Source organism: Lutra lutra, chromosome 4, assembly GCF_902655055.1.
Source record: "Lutra lutra chromosome 4, mLutLut1.2, whole genome shotgun sequence".
Classification (NCBI taxonomy): domain Eukaryota; kingdom Metazoa; phylum Chordata; class Mammalia; order Carnivora; family Mustelidae; genus Lutra; species Lutra lutra.
The window spans coordinates 29,535,479-29,558,429 of NC_062281.1; the positions used below are offsets into that span (position 1 = coordinate 29,535,479).

General features: G+C 38.4%; 1 protein-coding gene across 1 annotated transcript in view; it reads right to left on the reverse strand.

Moving 5' to 3' along the window:
- PKHD1L1 (PKHD1 like 1) overlaps nt 1–22,951 on the reverse strand; it is a 159,933-nt gene that overhangs the window by 63,823 nt on the left and 73,159 nt on the right. The window contains exons 39-50 of the mRNA XM_047726136.1: nt 21,598–21,846; nt 20,741–20,890; nt 18,784–18,958; nt 17,638–17,794; nt 16,639–16,795; nt 15,106–15,185; nt 13,888–14,017; nt 12,743–12,872; nt 8,447–8,688; nt 7,203–7,339; nt 3,885–4,914; nt 3,188–3,379 (exon numbers count right to left, since the gene is read on the reverse strand). Coding sequence (XP_047582092.1) covers nt 3,188–3,379; nt 3,885–4,914; nt 7,203–7,339; nt 8,447–8,688; nt 12,743–12,872; nt 13,888–14,017; nt 15,106–15,185; nt 16,639–16,795; nt 17,638–17,794; nt 18,784–18,958; nt 20,741–20,890; nt 21,598–21,846 — 2,829 coding nt within the window. The remainder of the gene's footprint in view (nt 1–3,187; nt 3,380–3,884; nt 4,915–7,202; nt 7,340–8,446; nt 8,689–12,742; nt 12,873–13,887; nt 14,018–15,105; nt 15,186–16,638; nt 16,796–17,637; nt 17,795–18,783; nt 18,959–20,740; nt 20,891–21,597; nt 21,847–22,951) is intronic.

Sequence of the window (22,951 nt, forward strand, 5' to 3'; positions counted from 1 at the left end):
AATTATCTTAGACTGTTTTATAAAAATCTAATGTTCAATCTATTCACAGGTATGTCATAAAGTATTTGGAGATATGATTAAAAGTCTTATCATAAATAACTATTTTATGACAGAGTAATGGGAAATACTAACATACTACCTCACCAGATAAAATAACATCATTTGCTTTTGATGTTTTGGCTCCTTTTCGTTTTAGCCTCTCAGAAAACTTTCACAGCTACTGTGCTTAAAATACTGTTTATTGCACCATAGTCTCTAAAAGTTTAAGTAATGTTGCTCCACTCTGGACATCTGATTATCAGAAGAAAAGAAATGGCTACCAGGTTCATATCATTAAGTCACCAAGGCAATGGGTATAACCATTACCCCTTCGCAGATGATATGATCCTATATGTGAAAAACCCAAAAGACTCCACTCCAAAACTGCTAGAACTTGTACAGGAATTCAGTAAAGTGTCAGGATATAAAATCAATGCACAGAAATCAGTTGCATTTCTCTACACCAACAACAAGACAGAAGAAAGAGAAATTAAGGAGTCAATCCCATTTACAATTGCACCCAAAACTATAAGATACCTAGGAATAAACCTAACCAAAGAGGCTAAGAATCTATACTCAGAAAACTATAAAGTACTCATGAAAGAAATTGAGGAAGACACAAAGAAATGGAAAAATGTTCCATGCTCCTGGATTGGAAGAATAAATATTGTGAAAATGTCTATGCTACCTAAAGCAATCTACACATTTAATGCAATTCCTATCAAAATACCATCCATTTTTTTTCAAAGAAATGGAACAAATCATCCTAAAATTTATATGGAACCAGAAAAGACCTCGAATAGCCAAAGGAATATTGAAAAAGAAAGCCAAAGTTGGTGGCATCACAATTCCGGACTTCAAGCACTATTACAAAGCTGTCATCATCAAGACAGCATGGTATTGGCACAAAAACAGACACATAGATCAATGGAACAGAATAGAGAGCCCAGAAATAGACCCTCAACTCTATGGTCAACTAATCTTCGACAAAGCAGGAAAGAATGTCCAATGGAAAAAAGACGGCCTCTTCAATAAATGGTGTTGGGAAAATTGGACAGCCACATGCAGAAAAATGAAATTGGACCATTTCCTTACACAACACATGAAAAGAGACTCAAAATGGATGAAGGACCTCAATGTGAGAAAGGAATCCATCAAAATCCTTGAAGAGAACACAGGCAGCAACCTCTTCGACCTCAGCCGCAGCAACATCTTCCTAGGAACATCGCCAAAGGCAAGGGAAGCAAGGGCAAAAATGAACTATTGGGATTTTATCAAGATCAAAAGCTTTTGCACAGCAAAGGAAACAGTGAACAAAACCAAAAGACAACTGACAGAATGGGAGAAGATATTTGCAAATGACATATCAGATAAAGGGCTAGTGTCCAAAATCTATAAAGAACTTAGCAAACTCAACACCCAAAGAACAAATAATCCAATCGAGAAATGGGCAGAAGACATGAACAGACATTTCTGCAAAGAAGACATCCAGATGGCCAACAGACACATGAAAAAGTGCCCCATATCACTCAGCATCAGGGAAATACAAATCAAAACCACCATGAGATATCACCTCACACCAGTCAGAATGGCTAAAATGAACAAGTCAGGAAATGACAGATGCTGGCGAGGATGCGGAGAAAGGGGAACCCTCCTACACTGTTGGTGGGAATGCAAGCTGGTGCAACCACTCTGGAAAACAGCATGGAGGTTCCTCAAAATGTTGAAAATAGAACTACCCTGTGACCCAGCAATTGCACTGCTGGGTATTTACCCTAAAGATACAAAGGTAGTGATCCAAAGGGACACGTGCATCCGAATGTTTATAGCAGCAATGTCTACAATAGCCAAACTATGGAAAAAACCTAGATGTCCATCAACAGACGAATGGATAAAGAAGATGTGGTATATATACACAATGGAATACTATGCAGCCATCAAAAGCAATGAAATCTTGCCATTTGCGAAGATGTGGATGGAACTAGAGGGTATCATGTTTAGCGAAATAAGTCAATCAGAGAAAGACAACTATCGTATAACATCCCTGATATGAAGAAGTAGAGATGCAACATGGGGGGTTAAGGGTTAAGGGGGTAGGAGAAGAATAAATGAAACAAGATGGGATTGGGAGGGAGACAAACCATAAGTGACTCTTAATCTCACAAAACAAACTGAGGGTTGCTGGGGGGAGGGAGGTTGGGAGAAGGGGGGTGGGGTTATGGACATTGGGGAGGGTATGTGCTATGGTGAGTGCTGTGAAGTGTGTAAACCTGGCAATTCACAGATCTGTACCCCTGGGGATAAAAATATATTATATGTTTATAAAAAATTAAAAAAATTAAAAATAAAAAAAAGAATGTTCTAAAGTTAACTATAATAATTGATAACATCATAATAAATGATAAAACAGGTGTTGCATGCTTACTGTTTTTCTTACAGAGCCACTGTTTGCCATTCTCCATGAGTTTGGATAAAGGGAGGCACAAGAAGGAGAAGCAAGGCAAGGAGGAATGTGAAATGAGCTACTTCTTCCCCCTGACTCTCTCCCTGTGAGGCTGTAGGGGGTTCTTGGTGGGCTCCTGCCTCTCTCAACCAAAGGGCCATCCCCATTTACCTTCCTCGTTTGGCTGGTGCAAATGCCAGTTAGATCATGAGTAATGACAGCAAATTAATGCAACCAAGTCTGGTAATGATGTTGAGCTCATCTGGTATTTCAAATATGGTAGCTTTACTGAAACAGATGAGCAAACCAGCAATCCTTGGTACCTGGTATACAGCTACTGACCTAAGAAATGCTCCCTCATCCCATTTCAATCATCAAAGATAATCAAAAGGGTCTGCCTTCACTGGCAGGGATGATGGTATATCTTATCATCTTACTCCAAGGATGATGTTAACTTTCCTACTCTCTATTGTAATATTGTCTGGAGGCTTCTTGAGCAAGCAGAACATCATGCTGGCCCATGTATTTACTCAATACTCCTCACATGCCCATTTTGGGGCATGATATTTGTTTCCTGCCTGGTTACTGACTGATAAAAATATACTTTTCCCATGTTCCAAACAGTGACCGACAACTTAAAAAGATGGTGATGAAAATAGAAAACCATATTTAAGTCAGTCGCTTCAACTATTATATTCCACTTACCAAAAGAGTCTGAGAGAACCACATCCTTTTCAAGCAGAGATACTGGAGAAGGTTTGTTGAATGCCAAACGGTGGAAGCTGACTGAGGTGTCACAGACAGCCCCTGGGAACCCAATGCTCCACTCGGCTTCTTGAGTGCAGTGAGAAGGGTCCAGAAGTGAGCTGTGTGGAATGACAGTGTGTCCTCTGTGACCTAGGAGATGGACATAACATCATATTTCCTATATCATATAAGAAAACTAAAAAACAAAACAAAACAGGATCCCAAACTCTACAACATATAGCTACTGTAACCCATAGTACCCGTAGCAAGATCTAAAAGTTCTGGTACATTTTGCGGGGGGTGATGAAGGGTTGGGGGTAGGACGGGGGAGTGGGGGTGGGGTGGGGGTATGGGCTCAGCATGGGACAAGAGGACCCCATGCAAAGGCTTTGCAGTGGACTCATCAGTCAGGGAGCCAAGTGCAAATGCAAGAAAAAAGGATATTTTAGGAGGCTGCATTTGACCATTTGGGTCTCTTCCAGCAAAGAATGTCTCATCTATGCCTAGTGTTGACCCATGTCCTCAAATCACTCGCAAAGTTCAGTGCTGGGTAAGATCTGTGATTCATGTGCATCTGCTTTTACAATTCAACTCTCTGTGTTAACACAAATATGTTTACAATGTATATTATCAGAAATCAGAACATAACATTTACCTGTAAGGGAACCATCAACATCAATCAGTACCGCTTCATGTTCCCATCGAAAACCAGCCTTGTTTGGTGTGTGAAAATACTGGATGTCAACAAATTTTGCACTCCAGCCTCCACATCTCTCATTACACACTCCAGTGATGGACGTCACTCCCAAAGCTACACACTTGGGATGGTCAAAATTCATAAACTGTACAGATGATACAGTCAAGCCTTCACTAAATGGGAGAACCAGGCCTTTCCTTGTGCAAAATGCTGACCCCATTCCCAGTTCATCGAGATGCCCAACTATTTTGGCATTTTTAATCACTGCGCCATTGGTTTCACCCCATCCTCCAACATAAGGAGCCAGAATCCTCTTGGTCTCGATTCCAGCTTCAAAATTATTTACCATCACAAAGTTATGGAACTGAAGGGCACCTCCATTGACCCATTCGGCTCCTTTTTCACAATTCCAAGTAGTCAGCGAATTAAATATCGCAGGCACTGGCACTGTAGAAGTACAAGCTCCTGTTTGCATGGGGAAATATTCTTCAAATATCCACAGTCCAAACCAACCTTGAGAATGAACAGTGTTGTTAAAGAATTCTCCAAGAGGAACTCTTTTTTGGCAAATGTTTCGGTCATAGGATGGCCCATCGGGGTGGTTGTTCATTCGGTACCAAAAGCCAAAGTGAGTGCCACCAGCAGCCGCATTGTGTCGTATGGTGTTGTTTGGGTTCGTTACCCAAAACGCAGCCGGGGTCACATCATCATTCAGAAGACTTGTACTTTGCTGCACAAACACTGCCAAGTTATACTGCAAGATGTTGCCATGTTCAATACCATCTTCTATAAAAAACGCTCCTCCCTTGATATCATATATAACATTCCGCTCCACCAGCAGGTGATGTGTGTTATGGATGGTGATGGCTCTGTTATAGGTCTGGTGAATTGCACAGCCTCTTACATAAGAGTTAAACTGTAAATCTCCAAGCAGGTGCCAATGTATTGGATAACGCCCCAACCGGAAAGCCTGGCCAGCATGGAATATCTGTCAAGCCCAGAAATCATGGCTATTAGTGATACACATAGACTCATAATGTGCCTGGCTTCTGTCTTCTTTTCTCAAAATAATCTCCAATATAATAATAATAATAATAATAATTAATACATTTATATCTTCCATAGCATTCACATTCATCATTTGAAAATGTTGTGTGACCTTCAACCCACATTCTTTTATTCAATATATAGCAGCCCATACATGTTACCAAATGAATGAACAAAACCCACCTTTGGATCTTCCGCTTTTCACTTCAGTCTATTACTAAATTTCCATGTTTAGCAAAATAAAACCTCCCAAAGACTTATTTTTCTCCTTCACTTTGATTCTTATACAATAATCAGAAATATCGCTTGAATGTTTGCCATGTGCACGATATTGTGCTGTGTTGTGTATGCAAGATCACAGCTGTCACCATGGTCCTACAAGTAGCCAGTGATCATCAACTTCATTTTACAGATGAAGACGATGAAGTTCACAAAGGCTAAGCATCTTGTTCATGGTTATAAAACTCCATTTAAATTCAAGGTGGGGGGCACCTGGGTGGCTCAGTGGGTTAAAGCCTCTGCCTTCAGCTCAGGTCATGATCTCAGGGTCCTGGGTTTGAGCCCCGCATCAGGCTCTCTGCTCGGCAGGGAGCTTGCTTCCCTTCCTCTCTCTGCCTGTCTCTCTGCCTGCTTGTGATCTCTGTCTGTCAAATGAATGAATCAAATCTTTAAAAATAAATAAATAAATAAATAAATCCAACGTGGTCTGATTCTACATTTGGTGCTATTATTAACCACTGTGCTGTGCTTTCTTTCAATAGGTCTATGATCTAGTAATTTAATACAGAGGATGTCAGTGTGTGAGTATGTGTACAAGTGTGTGCATGTGTGTGTGTGTGTCATGATCCCAGAAGGTTAGGAAGTAAGATGGTAGGGCACCTACCTATTTTTATTCTTCATCTAAACATTTAAAATTAACTATTAATAATAACCTACACAAAGATTGACCCTGGCAACCTCACTCAGTCCATATCTCAGATGTCACGTATGTGTAACATATTCTAGGAGGAAGGGAAGTTTCATAAAATACAAATTTGGACTCTATCACCCTCAATATGTTATTTGTAGTATAGGTATTCCCAGTGTAATAGATTTATAGATTTTACTATCCCTCTCTCTCTCCTACACTCCCTCACCCTGCCCCCTTTCTTTCCTTCTTTCCTTCCTCCTCCCCTATTGAATATTAACAAAAACTAGGCTAAACTCTGATTATATAAACTGAATATGAGTAAGATACAGAGGAGCTCCTAATCTCTTGGGGAAAACTTGCATATTTATTAATTTACTTATATGTTGGTTCAATTAACAATCAGTTGAGAACCTGTTATATGCCAAGCACTGTTTCAACCACATGAGAATCAGCAGAAAACCAGAAAGACAAAATCTCTGAACTAATTGAATTTTTGTTCTAGAGGGAGAGATCGAAAATAGATATAAGTCAGGAGTTATGAGTAAATAAAGGAAAACAGGTTTGGGCAGTTATTTTAAGTAAAGGTGGTGAGGAAAGGCCTCTCTTAAGAGAGAATCCTTGAGGAGACACTGAATGAAATGAATGTGAACCATACACGCATTTGGTAGAGGAGAATTCCAAGCATAAGGAAGAGCAAAGGCAAGGAACCTGAGACAGAAATATGCCTGGCATGGTCAGTGGATATAAAGAGGCCCATGTAGCCAGCATGGCATGAGCTAGGGGTAGAATCAAAGGAGGTAAAGTCAGAGACCGGCTGAGGGACAGGTTGTGTGTGTCCTACGGGAAGGACTTGGGCTTTTTGTTTTAGGTGTAATAAGAAGCCATTAAACAGAGGGCAACAACATCTAATGTATACTTAAAAATGTTCATTTGGTTGTGGTGTGGAGATTCTATTAGAGAACGGGTAGATGCGAGATGACGAGTTAGGAGAACATGACAGTAGTTAGGTCAGAGGGGACAGTGGCTTGGGTGGGGATCAGGTAGCAGTGGTGGAGAGAGATTCGATACAGGTCCTTGCATTTTTTGGGCAGCGTGGATAGAACTTGTTGATGAATTTGATGCGGTGTGTGAGAAAAAGAGAGAAACAAAATTTTGGCATGATTAAATGGGTGAATAATTGGGTTTCAAAACTGCGTGTTTACTTATCCGTCTCCTCTACCAGATTATAAGCAGCAGCTGACAGACAGCAGGTGTTCAGTGTTTACTCATTTATGGATAACCTTCGGCAACCATCGTGATGTAACAGTAATGCTTCTTACCTCAACATATTCTATTCTCCCAGTCACCATGTTAGCACCACGTATGGGAGCATGAAACATAATGCAGCCTCCAAACTGGTCACTTCCTATTTCCTCTCCAAACTTTCCTTGGAAGCATGTCTGTGTAGCAAATTCACCTTTAAAAATAATTTTTAAGACGACATAAAGAAAAACCATGGCAAAAATCCTCTAATTATTTTAAGATTTCTCCCATTCCTAATTACATCTTTTTATTCATATATCATTTTAATCTCATCCTGTGACATAATTATGGGCATTCATATCATTTCTTCCTCTAAATAGCAAGCAAGGTATGTTCCTTGTCTTGTTCCCCTTTGCATTTCCTAAAGTACCAATTACAGAATCTTTCAAAGACACTAAATAAATATTTGAATGGTTGAATGAATACTGATAAAGGTATTTTGTATTATCATCTCTGAAGCTTTGCCCCAAGGTTTGGGAATTAACATAATGCAATCTTCTATTTGTATAGCACTAGAATATGCATTTTGTCACTTAATTCCTGTACCTGTAGTAAGTGGACAGAACAGGAAATATTCTTATTTTAAACAGGATGAAATGAGGTTTCATGAACTGGAATCAGAATGTAGGTTATTTGACACTGAATCCAAGGAGCCTTGCCTCATTTATCCCATTGAGGGAAAGGCTATACTTAAGCTCTGTTTGTTAGTATTTGACTGGATTGTAATGGTATTAGTTATTACATAAAAGTATCTATCTATCTATCAATCTATCTATCACCCATCTATCTATCTATGGTATTAGTTATTACATAAAAGTATCTATCTATCTATCTATCTATCTATCTATCTATCTACCTGCATCCACACATAGGCACACATAGAACTGTGGTAAGTTAAGCAGAGCTATGTTATCAGTTCTAATGACACTTGAGTGGAAGAGACACATGTCACTTCAGGACCAAAGTAATTAAGTGCTGTTGCTTGACTCCCTGGCCATCACATGACTTCTGTCCCAGAGATCATGGAGACTTCTTTCGAGGGGGAGCCTCTAGCAGCCCAGATCTTGGAATCATTACAGTGAGCATTTTGGACACATGCAGCATGAACGAGAAATAAATCTTTCTCATTTGAAATCACTGCCATTTGGGGCTTCTTTGCTTAGTCTGGCAGTTTTCAACTGGGGGTGATTTTGCTCCCAGGGACCATTTTTGCAATGCCTGGAAACGATTTAAGTTGACACACTCTGGCTGCTAAAATTACCAGTGTCAAATCCATCAGGACATGCTGGAATTTTGTTATTCCACTCCACATTGTCAGATCCTCTTATTAAAATATTTCTTGTAAGAATTCCGATTTCGGCTCTCGCTTCGAACAGTGTTCCATCAGGAAGTGTGACAATGATTCCTAAGTGCGTGTAATTTAGCGGATCAGTTAGCATTATCTCCGTGCCATCGGCAGAGACAGATGCGATGGTCCTTTTCTCATTCTCTCTTTGACTGTGTCTGTAAAAATTTTAACACAAAAACTTTCAAAATTAATCTAAATCAACATAATCTTGTTTTAGAGCATTTGGTCTTATGGTCTTTAAACACTTCATCTGTAAAATAGGACATTTTAAAATGTCACATAATATTCTGAAGAGGAATTTGAAAATGGTCTCTAAGTCTTTCTTAGAGTAACTGAATACATTTTACAAATGAATTTCAATTAAATCAGTATTTTCTAAGTGCTACTGTTGTTCAGAAAACTGTACTAATTCCTATAAAGTATGCAAAAGAACTACCTATTTATAGCTTTGAAGATCACACACAGTGGTTCTCAACTGAGGACGATTATATCCCCCTCCCCCCACCGCCCTCCATGAGACACTTGGCAACACCTGGACACATTTTTGCTTGTCACAAATCAGGGGGTGCTACTGGCATCTTGTGGAGAGTGGCCAAGGATTTTAGAAACATCCTATAGTACACAGGCAGCTCCACACAACAAAGACTTGTCAGGTTCAATGTGTCAACAGCACTGGAGTTGAGAAGCCCTCACAGAGGAAGCCACTGCAGGTTCCTGAGTAGGGGAAAGAAAAGGCTGAGGTAAAGTTTCAGAGGCCTCATTTCTACTACTTCTTCTCTCTCTCCTTTTTTTTTTTTTTTTAAGATTTTATTTATTTATTTATTTATTTATTTATTTATTTATTTATTTATTAATTAGAGAGACAGCGAGAGAGGGAACACAAGCAAGGGGAGTGAGAGAGGGAGAAGAAGGCTTCCCGCCAAGTGGGGAGCCCACCACAGGGCTCGATCCCAGGACCTGATCATGACCTGAGCCAAGGGCAGACACTTAACCACTGAGCCCCCCGGTGCCCCTCTACCACTTTTTCAGTACACCTCTAAGTGCAGCCACAGCCAAAAGATTTATCACTTCTATAATACTCATTCATGTATTTCATTGTTCAACAAACATTTACTGAATGTCCCACCTGTTTTCTAGGCACAGAGCTAAGGAGGCCAAGTAGAAAGCAGTCTGACTTTCAGGAGACTGTGTCAGTGCCCAGTGGTACATTATCTGCTGCAGTACGGGTGGTGCAAAGGAGGTAAGCTCAGGGGAGTCATTTCTGTGTCCTCCTGACATTCCTTTTTGACTCTTCTCTCCCTTAACACGTCTTTTCCCTCTTTTAAATATAAGTTCAAATGATGAGGTCACATGCGAACTAGGTAAAAAGTCACCTCTCTCGACTTTCTTAGCCCTTCCTCTGGTTCCCAGCACATTCTGCCCAATACCCTGTCAGGGCTCACTTTTAACACACTGCGGTTCCCTCGCATCTGCTACCGCCCGCCTGTCTGCTGCCCGGCCCTTTCCACTACCTGGCTCCTCCTCCATGTAAGGCCCCTAGAGATTAAGTCATTCTGTAGGCTGAGCACTTAGTACAGTGTACCAGGCACAACTCACTAACAGTGGTTGATGGATTCAACGAATTAATGCAGAGCGGATTTGTGGGGGGGAGAAAACAAAGGAATGGAGTGTGGATAGGAAGGTGATGTCATATTCCAGGTGTGAGGGACAGAGTCTAAATTAAACTGAGAGCAGGGAAAGACGAAGAAAGAGATGTTGCGAGGGCAGAACCCAAAGAACCTGGTGATGGGTGGGAAATGAAGGATGCTGGTTGTCAGAAAGTCACCGAGAAAGTTTATGTGAAGATCGAAGTTAGACTAAGGGGTTTAAGGGAAAAAATGGATAACAAAAATGCAATGAAAAAATGGGCATAATACTAGGCAATTAATATACATATTTTTAAAGACAAAATGGGTGGCACAGTCGGTTAAGTGTCTGACTCTTGGCTTTGGCTCAGGTCATGATCTCAGGGTTGTGAGATCAAGTCAGGCTCCGCACTCAGCACAGAGTCTGCTTGTGACTCTCTCTCCTTCTCCCTCTACCCCTCCACTGCCTCTCTCCATAAAAATAAATAAATAGTAATAATAATAAATCTTTTTAAAATTTTAAAAAATAAAAAGATAAGATGAAAGTGGCTAGAAAGGATAGGAGAACAAAGTTGTTTTTCAGGATAGTAAGTGGATGGAGAAACCCACAAGACCTAAAGATCCAGGTAAGGAATTGTGGGGAAAGGAAGCCAGAGGGAGTTCAGGATGAAGGGCACTTGAGCTAAGGGTGTGTCAATACCACCGATCCCACTGGTGGTATAGAAAAGGGGGTTAGGCTGGTCTCTCCCAAATTCTCTTGGATTCAGATGATACAGAGATTTCTTTAGAGAAGAAAGTTTGCAAAGCATCTTTCATGTTGTGTGCACCTAGAAACACTTTTCCTTCCTTTGTAATGCTATCTAACATTTATTTTTAACCTAACATTTACATAGCACTTACTTTGAGCCAGTTCTACTCTAAGCAGTTATACAAACTAACTCATTTAAGTCTTACGATAATTCTGAAATAGATACAAAGAGCGTTCTGGTTGTACTGAAGCACAAAGAGCTGAAATGATATGGCTGCTGGACTGGTACGTGGTCTTGCTGGAGGTGGACCCAGGCTGATCAATTTTAGAAGGAGTATTCTCAACCACTTATTTTACAATTTCTCAGATACGACTTACAAATGAAATCGTGAACAGCAAGTTAAATTTGGTGAGAAATTTCTTAATTTTTGTTTCTTAAAACTGAATATCCCTCAGCTAACTTCTAAACTTACCCTCTTATTTCATATAGGAAAGCTATAAATGAGAATTCTCTATTCTATTAGTAAGCCCTGTCACTTTGCTGCTTTTTATTTTGCCATTATGTAATTAAAATTTCTTCCAAAGGCAGAAATAAAAGGGCGCTTATAAAGCTAAGTATATATTTAACTCTTCCTAACATCTGCAAGTCTATTTTTAACTTGGAAAATGGCAAACTCAAAATGCCGTCTTGAATTTTAATTCTAAATTGAGTCACAACCTTAACATAATTTAGCTGTTTCTTATCATAAATTACTATTTGTTACCTGATAAGAATAACCATATCCAATTTTGCTATTACCCATAATTTGAATAATAAAGCAAAAATAAAGTTCCCCTTGCTCTCTTTCCTCACCAATATACTTGGGGTAGCTATGTAACTTTTGTTCCTTTTATTTCTTGCTTGTTAATACATATAATTAAACAGAAATTAAAGGTCATAAGCCATTTCAATTGTAAAATGTCAGACATGTAAAAGGTCATGTTAATCATCACTCATTCTATAATAATTTCTTCTCTTTGATTCGATTCATTACTAACAATCTTACTCCATAGGAACCACTGCCAAGACTGTAAGATATGAAAGAGTTCACTAGCTGCTTTCAACCCCCAATGAAGCTGTTCATTTACATTTTTGCATTCATTAATGGATTTAGCTAAAGCTCTAAGTTAGAAATTTCTTTTTTTATTAATAATTTTCATTAACATATAATGTATTATTTGTCCCAGGGGTACAGGTCTGTGAATCATCAGTCTTACAAATTTCTCAGCACTCACATAGCACATACCCTCCCTGATGTCCATAACCCAACCACCTTCTCCATACCCTCCTCCTCCCAGCAATCCTCAATTTGTTTTGTGAGATTAAGAGTCTCGTATTCTTTGTTTCCCTCCCGATTCCATCTTGTTTCATTTTTTTCCTTCCCTACCCTCCAAACCCTCCACCCTGCCTCTCAAATTCCTCATATCAGGGAGATCATATGGTAATTGTCTTTCTCTGATTGTAAGTCAGAGATTTCTAAATGACTTTTAATAGCGGAATGCTTTTTTCAAACAAAATCTTATATGAGAATCTACCATGAAAAACATTTCATTAGTACATATTTTATAGTTCCAAATTTATACTTTTCCTTATTGTAAATTAATCAACAAAAACAACACACTGGTGTTCAACCCAATGTTAACACTTGGCAAACAGGTTCTTGGCTGTTCCCATTTCTTCATTACAGCTTTCAAATTTAAATCAGATAGTTGTGGATCTTCTGAACATCCCTCTTTTATATGGTCTAACAAATCTCTGTCCTAAATGAAGGTGATCCCGCCCAGAAGACATCATACCTGTGACCTGTGCTTGCAATCACAATCTTATCTCCTGGCTTCCAAGTTACTGCTTCTTGTAAAATCAAAGTTCTTTCCCCTGCCTTTGCAGTACGAGCCAGACGAGTCCAGATCACAGACACGGGCAGACCTGGAGCCAACACACACACTGAGTGTTTCTTAAAGATGCATGGTGAGACGAGCTTTATGCATTTTCAGTATTTGCCTGGATTGAATAAATTTTGGGAAGGCTCATTTGACCTTAGTATTTTATAACTCTCTCGAAAAAGAAAAAGGAATATTTAGAATGCTTGCTTTAAAAAAGTAACAGCTAGGTTTATGATAACAAATGTGGGTCTAGAGAACTAAAAAAAAACTGCCTGCAGTGATATACTCCACATAAAACAACCTTCTTAATAGGAACACAATATAAATGTGGTGTGATACTATTGCTAAAATGGGCAGAGGCCTATTATCTTTGCCACTGTTGATAGAATTCACTTAAATTGGTAATCTAGAGACAAATGAAATGTGTAAATTTCTGAAAATTACATTAGGATGTTTATTTAGCACAAGGCAGGACAACAGTTATCATCATGATAGGGATGTTTATACATTCTCAATTTATAAGAGAAATAGATTATTGTAATAGAGAAGATTTTAATATAAAAAGGATTCACACCATGCTTCCTTTAAATAAGTAACCCTGATACCTCAAACATGACAATAATCGTTTTTATTTGCTGATACCTTTCCAGAATACAGTTATATAAAAGTACAACTATAAACTTATATTTTAGAAACAGCCTATTTTAAAATATAAATATAAGAAGTTAAAATCCTCTGCTTCCAGACTTAATGCCCTTTTTATATAGAAAAATGAATACCGTAAACAATACTATGCACAAAGTGCTAAAATGGGCAAAAGGTGCTATGGAAACACATGTAAAGGAGTAAGCACTCAGAAGGGCTTCACCAGGAGTGACCTTGGTTATGAGTCTTGGTAGTCTGAGGGGCTGACCCGCCTTGGATAAGAGGAGGGCAGAGATAAAGAGGGGACACATAAAGATAAGTTTTCATTTAGAGAGAATAATCAGGAGAATCATCTCTGGTTTTCCAGCTAGTATCTTCTGGACTAATTCCCCAAGTTCTATTGGCTGCCCTACCATGCAGATCCAGGGTTCCCTCTCGCACAGCCAGAGTTTTGGCGCCATATACTGGGAGCTCAGGAGATCTCAGGTGTCCGTGCAAAGTAATGACTGCCCTGTGTTGAAATGGGGATGCTTCTGTCCCAATCTGCAAGGGATTTCACAAGCAGCATTCAAAAAGTTAAAATAGTATGGAGGTTCCTCAAGATGTTAAAAATAGAGCTACCCTATGACCCAGCAATTGCACTACTGGGTATTTACTCCAAAGATACAGATGTAATAAAAAGAAGGGGCACATGCATCCAAATGTTCATAGCAGCAATGTCCACAATAGCCAAACTGTGGAAGGAGCCGAGATGCCCTTCAACAGATGAATGGATAAAGAAGATGTGGTCCCTATATAATGGAATATTATTCAGCCATCAGAAAGGATAAATACCCACCATTTGCTTTGACATGAATGGAACTGGAGGGGATTATGCTAAGAGAAGTAATCAAGCAGAGGAAGATAATTATCATATGGTTTCATTCATATGTGGACCATAAGCTATAGCATGGAGGACCATAAGGGAAGGGAGGGAAATCTGAAGGGGGAGAAATCAGAGAGGGAGATGAACCATGAGAGACTATGGACCCTGGGAAAGAAACCAAGAGTTTCAGTAGGGAGGGAGTAACAGGGTGATGGGTATTAAGGAGGGCATGTGTTGTGATGAACGCTGGGTATTATATGCAACTAATGAATCAAAGAATACTACATCAAAAACTAATGACGTACTATACAGTGGCTAACTGAACATAATAGAAAAAAATTTTTTTTGAAAGTTCAAACTTAATATCCACAATTCTAACCACTCTAAAGTCATTCTTTCTTTTGAGAAACTGTTCAGTTATCACTACCTTTCTTATGAAAGACAAAGCTTAAATTTCTAGACAGCCACATACACTATGTCAGATCTTTGTGAAGAATACTGATTGACTTCAGCCACATCTCAGAACTATGGTTTTTCTTGTTCTATTTACAATTCTTTTCTATGACAATACATTATTATCTTTCCATTAAAAGCACAAGAATACTCTAGGAAACTTTTCCACAGAAAAAGGATTTTAGACTAATAACAGAGACCTGCATAAAGATAAATTTATGAGAGTTTGTTATATTATCCATTTTACACCTGGCATTTTACAAAGAAATGGAGAGAGGTTATTGATGATGATATATCAGGTTCTCTCGTATACCTGAAGAAGGCCTCCATCTGTGATTAGAATATTTTCTGCTTGCAATTCAATGTCAGCTTCATCAAATATTAGAGTCCCACCTATGAACCATATAATTTTGAAATACAACACAAGGAAAATTATCATTAAATGCTATTTATTAAATTATACATAAAAATTTAAATTCTTATCTTCTTCTTATATGCTTACATTATGCATGTTACTTAACTGCAGCTCTTTGGCAACATAAAGTATAAAAACTTTACATAAGACTCAGGAGTTAACAGAAAATTAAATCCCTAGGGAGATAATTTTCCCTTGATCATTGCTATTTTCAGTGTTTTTTTTTTTTTAAGATTTTATTTATTTGACACAGAGAGATCACAAGTAGGCAGAGAGGCAGGCAGAGAGAGAGAGGGGAGGAAACAGGCTCCCGGCGGAGCAGAGAGCCCGACGTGGGGCTCGATCCCAGGACCCTGGGATCATGACCTGAGCCAAAGGCAGAGGCTTTAACCCACAGAGCCAACCAGGCACCCCTATTTTCAGTGTTTTTAGAGAGTGCAGCTACATGAATTAAAGTTCTATAAACACAGGGCCTCAAAATATAAATTAAGAACAAAAACAGCTAAAATGAAAAACTGCACTTTTTATATAAATCATTGTAATGCTGACATTACCTCTGCACTTTTATCCACTAATCTACACTAGCAACACCCATAGCCTGATTGGCATTATTAAAGAATGTGCTAAGATATATTCTTATGAGACTGATGCAAGTTTGTGAACAGCAGAACTTGACTTGCCCAAAGGTCCCATAGTTAATATAACTTCAAATGACTGAAACATTGTTACCTCAGAAGTTAAAACAAAAACAAAACCTAAAGGTCTTTGAGCAACTAAAACCATTGCAGCAAACTTTACACATGAAAGCCCAAAGCGTTTCATGCTTGCCAATCATTATTGCTTTTACATGCAATTATTTAGTCTTTTATAGCAATAACAGAATACCAAGAAGCAGAGAGAACACCAACTACAATGAAAGCATGTTCAAAGGCAAAGGTGAGAATCACAACTGGCACCCAATGGGAGTCAGAGGGTCATTTAGTATAAAATTTAGCAAATCTCCATAATTTTATAAGCCCTGGGACCCACTATACCAGTCTTTTTCTAAGTGGGAAACACTGTTCAGTTATGACCCACCACATGTAAAGAGGCATACACACACACAGACACACATTATTATTGTTTTTGACACACATTATTTTTAAAGCAAACGTTTCATAAAACATTTAATTTTAAAAGATGCTTACCCATAAAAATGCAAGACATGCTGACATTTTCTTTTCTATTTCCTTAAAAGATTCTGCTTACAACACACTAAATAACTGCATACTGCAAACAGATTCTAATGCTCAGTTTAAAGAACACAATACTACACATTGCATTAAAAGCCTCATACCAGTATGGATTTTCCTAATCATGGGTTTTAGTTAAATTTACTTCACAAAAATATGCCATAATCAGAATCTAACAAGCAGACTTTCAGAAACTTACCCTGAATAAGCAACATTTTCAGAATAGGTGTATTTTGATCCAGCAAAACTGTCTGTCCTTTTGTAATAACAACTAGAGACCCTTCCTCTGGGGGAGATTTTCCTCCCCATGAGAAGTTGGAGGACCAAGCATCAACATACAGGAAGTCAGAATCATCCTGTAATAAAACATGAGAGACTTTTAAATTCAGAGTTTTTACCAGAATTCTTCATGCAAGGACACCTGGGCGGCTCAGTCGGTTAAGTGTCTGCCTGTGCTCAGGTCATGATCCCACGGTCCGGGGATCAAGTCCCACACCAGGCTCCTTGCTCAGCAGGGAGCCTGCTTCTCCCTCTGCCTGCCACTTCCCCTCCTTGTGCTCACTCTCTCTTTGACAAATAAATAAATAAAGTCTTAAAAAAAAAAAGAATTCTTCATTCAATTTCTCAAAAAATGAAGAAATCTAAACCAGTAAACATTTTCATTCGAGATAGAGTATAATCTACTTTAAATGTTATAGCTGCCTATTGGTTTATTTCACAATAGCATAAAGTGAAAAATCAATTACCAGTTGCCCCACAATCCAAAATAATTCAAAACCTAAAATCATAAAATGTTAGCAATAAGCCACAAAAACATGTAACTTTAAATTTAGTATAGTTAGGGGCACCTGGGTGGCTCAGTGGATTAAGACTCTGTCTTTGGCTCAGGTCGTGATCTCAGGATCCTGCCCCTTGATCTCAGATCAAGCCCCCCCATCGGGCTCTCTGCTCAGTGGGGAGCCTGCTTCCCCCTCTCTCTCTACCTGCCTCTCTGCCTATTTGTGATCTGTCAAATATATAAATAAAATCTTTAAAAAAATAAATTTAGTGTAGTTACATCTCAGTTATTTTTTTGGAGACAGTAACAAAGTAAAAAGTCCATTACCAACTACTTTATCTCCCATAATGATGTTCTATTTTTCCTGCCCCCTCCCCCGCTTTTCTATTGCTATGATTACTATACCCAACAGCACTTTACCAGTCTGGCCATGCCAATGCCTCTGATGTTCACACGCACTGGAGCCCGCCCTGAAGAGGTGTGGGCACTTGTCATACAGAGGATATATGTCTTGTTGGAATACTCAACATCACATTTTGCTTCAGCTATGGTGATGAGAACATCTTGCATGTTTTCACTGTAAAGAAAAAAGGGGGGAAACAAAAATTGATGTTTTTTCTCAAATTTCTAGGTCACATTGTCAAACACTATTACTGATATACCTTATTGCAAAAATAAAGACCTTACTCTATGATCCATCAAAGTGCAGACTGAAACTTTTTTCAACAGTAAGACTTCAAAGAATTTGTTGAGAAAAAAGTAAACAAAGAGATTAAGAAGTCAAGAAATAAAACTGTACAAAATTAGCAGGCATTCCAACGTTGGAGGAGAATTGCCTAGGTTCAATTTATTGAGAGATTCTTTGTTAGTCTCTAAACAGCTACTTTTGTAAGAGACTTTCATGGATCCTTCTGTTTATGTGATATCCTCATCACATTCAAATACTTTGGAATTTAAAATCCATGTAAAAATGTAAGCCCAGGGTCCTGAGAAATTATGTACTTGAGGAATTAAAATTGCCTCCTATGATTTAAATGATCTGGGGTTTTGAAGTCAGTCTTATCCATTTGAAGAATGATGACAGTGCAGTACATAAATTTGAGCCAAGTAATGAAAATATTTAGGAAGAAGGAATCTGGCCATTTATAGTGAAATGGATGTGATGTACGAAGACATGTTTCATTGACCCAATGAAGCAGACCATGGTTGGTGATGAGATGGTAAGGGAAGCATAACAAGATGTGATTTATTCTTGAGATATCTGACCAGGACTTAGGGCAAGTTATTTAACCTCTCTAATTTCAGTCTCCTAACCCTAAAATGGGCTAAAAATATCTAAGTGGGTAAGGCAGGAAGTTTCCATGGGGTAAGAAGGTGCCTGACACAGAGTAAGTCTTGATAAATGTTAGCTATTGGTACTACGATGTGCCTCAAGCATGACTTTTGAGAGGTGGGTACCCACTACACGACCAAATTTAAGCACTGTTCTTAAGCACATGAGAAAGCAGGATCATGCGTGAGCTCACACATACGACGCACTGGTGTATGTGTGTAGGAGGACAGTACCTGAAGCCTGATCCCGTGATTGTGAGTCTGGTGCCCCCTGCTGTACTGCCTCTCCTGGGGCAGATTTCAGTGACGAGTGGAGTCAGTAACATAGTGTATGTAAAAGGAGTCATGGACTGGGATAAATCCTTCCCATTGACCACACTCACTTCACAGGCTTGCTCAGGTCCTCTGCCTAGGAGAAGAGAATCAAACTGAGGACAGTTCTGCCATTAGGCTTTTATTCATCCCCAAAACTCCCAAACATTTTCTATAATATCTTCCTTTTCCTAAAATCACTTCCAATATACACAGGCTGGGTGTCAAGTAATAAGGATCTCTAGCAATAGCCAAAAACATCACAAAGTTCATGTACGTTATCAAAGAGGAATAAACCCCTTAGATCCTCCCTTGAACCTCTTATTGCAAAGAATTCTGCAAACTTTCCTGTGTGGGGTTCCAGCCCGAGAGGATCCAACATTGCAAATCAGAGCAGGAAAGGAGGAAGAACTGCTAAGGCATGCACACGACTGTAGCGAGGAGTGACAGCTGGAAGCAAGTATGAGACAGAAAAAGCACAGACACCTGGTACGAAAGTGTACAAAGAAGCAGCAGAGCTGGTGTCCAGACAACCCAAAAACCTCAACGAATCTTGGTAGCACTGCTGTATTTCTTTAAAAATCAGCATATAAAGTGACGCTCAAATGATAAATAAGCTCATTCATGAAATGTTGTATTTCCTTCAATATTCTTTGAGAAGTCAGAAAAGAGGGGCCCCGGGTGGCTTAGTCATTAAGTGTCTGCCTTCAGCTTAGGTCATGGTTCCAGGGTCCTGGAATCAAGCCTGGCATTGGGCTCCCTGCTCGGTGAGCCTGCTTCTCCCTCTCCCTCTGCCTGCTGCTCCCCCTGCTTGTGCTCTCTCTTTCTCTGTCAAATAAATAAATTAAAAAAAAAAAAAAGAGGTGCACCTGGGTGGCTCAGTCAGTTAAGTGACTGCCTTCGGCTCACATCATGATCTTGGGGTCCTGGGATCAAGCCCTGTGTCAGGCTCCCTGCTCAGCAGGGAGTCTACTTCTCCCTCTCCTTCCCCTTTTGACACCCAGCCCCCACTCATGCTCGCTCTCTCAAATGAGTAAATGGAATCTTTTTTAAAAAGTCAGAAAAGAAGTAAAAATGTTTAGAAAAGCTTCATTACATTTTCTTTAAAAATCCTTATCTTTTGTTCACCTAGGGCATTCCTTTGGGTTCTTAAATTTCATTGGACAGTTAAAATTTGTTGTACACTTAAAATGCCAGCTATTTAAACTTCACAAAAACCCAAGAATTAAACTGAAACAGAGGAGTTAGTTTAGTTGCTTAGCTGAGATGACGTAATAAGTAGCAAAATAAGATTCCAGGGCCACTGAGAGCCTGGGCTCTTTATCCACTAAATAATAAGAGTAATAGTAATAACAGCAGCAAATCCCACATCATGTTTCAGATATCGTTCCATCCACTTTACATATATTAACTTATTAAATGTTTATAAAGTAGGCAAAAGTGATCTCACTTTACAGATGAGGGTTAGGACACTGAGGAACAGAGAGGTTGAGTAACCTATCCAAAGACACAGCCTAGGTCTGAATCTTGGCCATGCATTAGCAAGGCTTACGCTCGTAACCATGACACCATACTATCTTTAATGGAAATTAAGAGTTCAACAGGAATTAAAAATGTGTTCTCCATTTGGCATGCTCTGTTTGTATGATAAACTGAAAAATTCCAATTTATTATAAACAATTCGACCTAGCCCAAATGTTATGAATCTTGAAAGACATAAGAAACAAAGTTCTGAAGACATTGTTTAAAACCAAGATAGCCATAAAGGTGATTCAATTGACCCCCAAAACACAAAAACTCGGAAGAAAAAATTCAGACTCTGATTTCTTTAAAATCAATCATTTCTCAAAGACTGCCATTCTTTTTTCTGACTACTCACCATCATTATGTGGGATTTTACATAATAGCGTTGTGCGATCAGATTTAAGCCTGTCAACTGCACATTCTGAGCCACACACTAATATAGTTGAGGTTTGTGGATTAAACCCAGTGCCGGTCACAGTCATGGTCTGACCACCACCAAAGCTCCCTAGTGAAGATATATAAGAGAGAAAAAACACAGCTAATGAAAAGAAAACCTCCTCTGTGTATTTGTTTTAAAACCTGAAATGGAAGTAAGTTACCCTAAATGAAACAATTCTTAGAACTGAAGTCATATAGTATATTACACTGTACTATATTAATGCAATAGAATGTCTTCTGATTGTAGTATTCTAAAAACTTTACCGAATAAATGTTACATCCCATCATTTATTTAAACTACTTCTAGGAGCTAAAACTATTTAAGAGAGATGTTAAAAAAAATTTCAGAGTAGTCAAAACATAAACATAAAATCATTATTTAATTAGGGGTACATTGGTTATCCTTCCTTAAGGTTTTTAGCCACTAAAATAATTTTCAAATAGAAAAAATACCTATTTGTGTATTCATAACTATAGGCCAGTGATGTCTAAACATGAGTTTATAAAAAAATTTCACATATAATCTGGACATTTTAAGTAGGACCAAATTTGAAGTTAATTATATAACACTAAGAGAAATATAGGTCATAAGTAAATATTTCGAGAAGGTTCATTGATACACATGCATGCTTATTTGATACATAAATAAAAATATTTTTAAGGTGTTATAGGAGCTACAAATTTTAGCAGTGTTTGAAGAACATTTTTTTTTTTTCTAAATAAGGTTAAGTGTTTACTGAAATAATACAGAATATTTACATTATTTGTACCTACCTTGGCTTGGGTGAATACTCTCAATAATAAGTGGGTACTCAAAGACAACCGTGGACACAGCAAAGCCTTTTGTCTTATGATGCATCATAACAGGGAAAGTGCCCCCAGCATGATCTTCAGTGTCGCACTGCAATACACTGTCATTGACCATGGTTACATTACACGGAATCGTGTCTATCATCACCAAAACATCCAAGAGATTGGTACCAAAATTAGATCCAGTGATTTGAATTTTGGTTCCTGGTGGACCTTTAAAAAAAAAAAAGCAAATAATATATCTAAATTCCAGTACTTATACATGCATTTATAGATATACCTAATTACTCTCATAAACAAAATAATACCCAGTATTTCAAAGCTTATATAAGTTTAGCACAACAGAGTTTAGCTATACCATATGTTACAATCTACAGCATATTTACAATAAGTTATCTCAACATTCATTATTTCCCAGCCCTTCTGTCCATTGCACTGCATTGTTACTCTACTGTTATTGTTAATGTTAGTTCAGGCTAGTGGAGAAGAGGAAAAATGGGAAGAGAGAGAATTGGAATCCCAAAGTATGAATGTCTCAGCAGGAGTGATGAGCTGAAGTATATTTTAGGGATGGGGTTTACTATTTTTTATTTTTGGTGCTTCCCTGCTATTGGCAACTCTTTTGAGGATAGATTGGTTTTCTTAAATATTTTTAATATATATACTTGATAAATGATGATAGGTAAATAATTAGATGTAAGGTAGTATATACAGAAATAAGGAATTAATTTAAAGAATTATAAGTGAATATTGATGTTGATGCCTTGAATAAATGTACCTAGAACAAAGTACTTCAGTTCTTCTGTTCCCTTCTTTCCCCCTTTTGACAAAAATGTATTGAGGGCATTAAATACAAAGAATTTTTTTCATAGGTCTTCCAAATGAATACCTACATATGTAAATAATAAGTGAATAGGTACAAGTCAACATAACTTGTTACGCATACAGAGTCACCAAATAGTAGGTTGATTTTAATTCAAATAGTAAGAGTAAAAAGATGGGTATCACTGACCATAGTAAAGAGTACTGACATTTAAATTGTCATTTTAAAGACCATAGATATTTACAAGATTTTCATTTTAGGAATGGTTTTAAGATATGAGCCAAAAAATGTGTCCTTAAATTTTTTTTTTATTAACATATAATGTATTATTTGCCCCAGGGGTACAGGTCTGTGAATCATCAGACTTACACATTTCACAGCACTCACTATAGCAAATACCCTCCCCAGTGTCCATAACCCAGCCACCCTATCCCTACCTCCCTTTGCCCAGCAACCCTCAGTTTGCTTCTGGAGATTAAGAGCCTCTTATGGTTT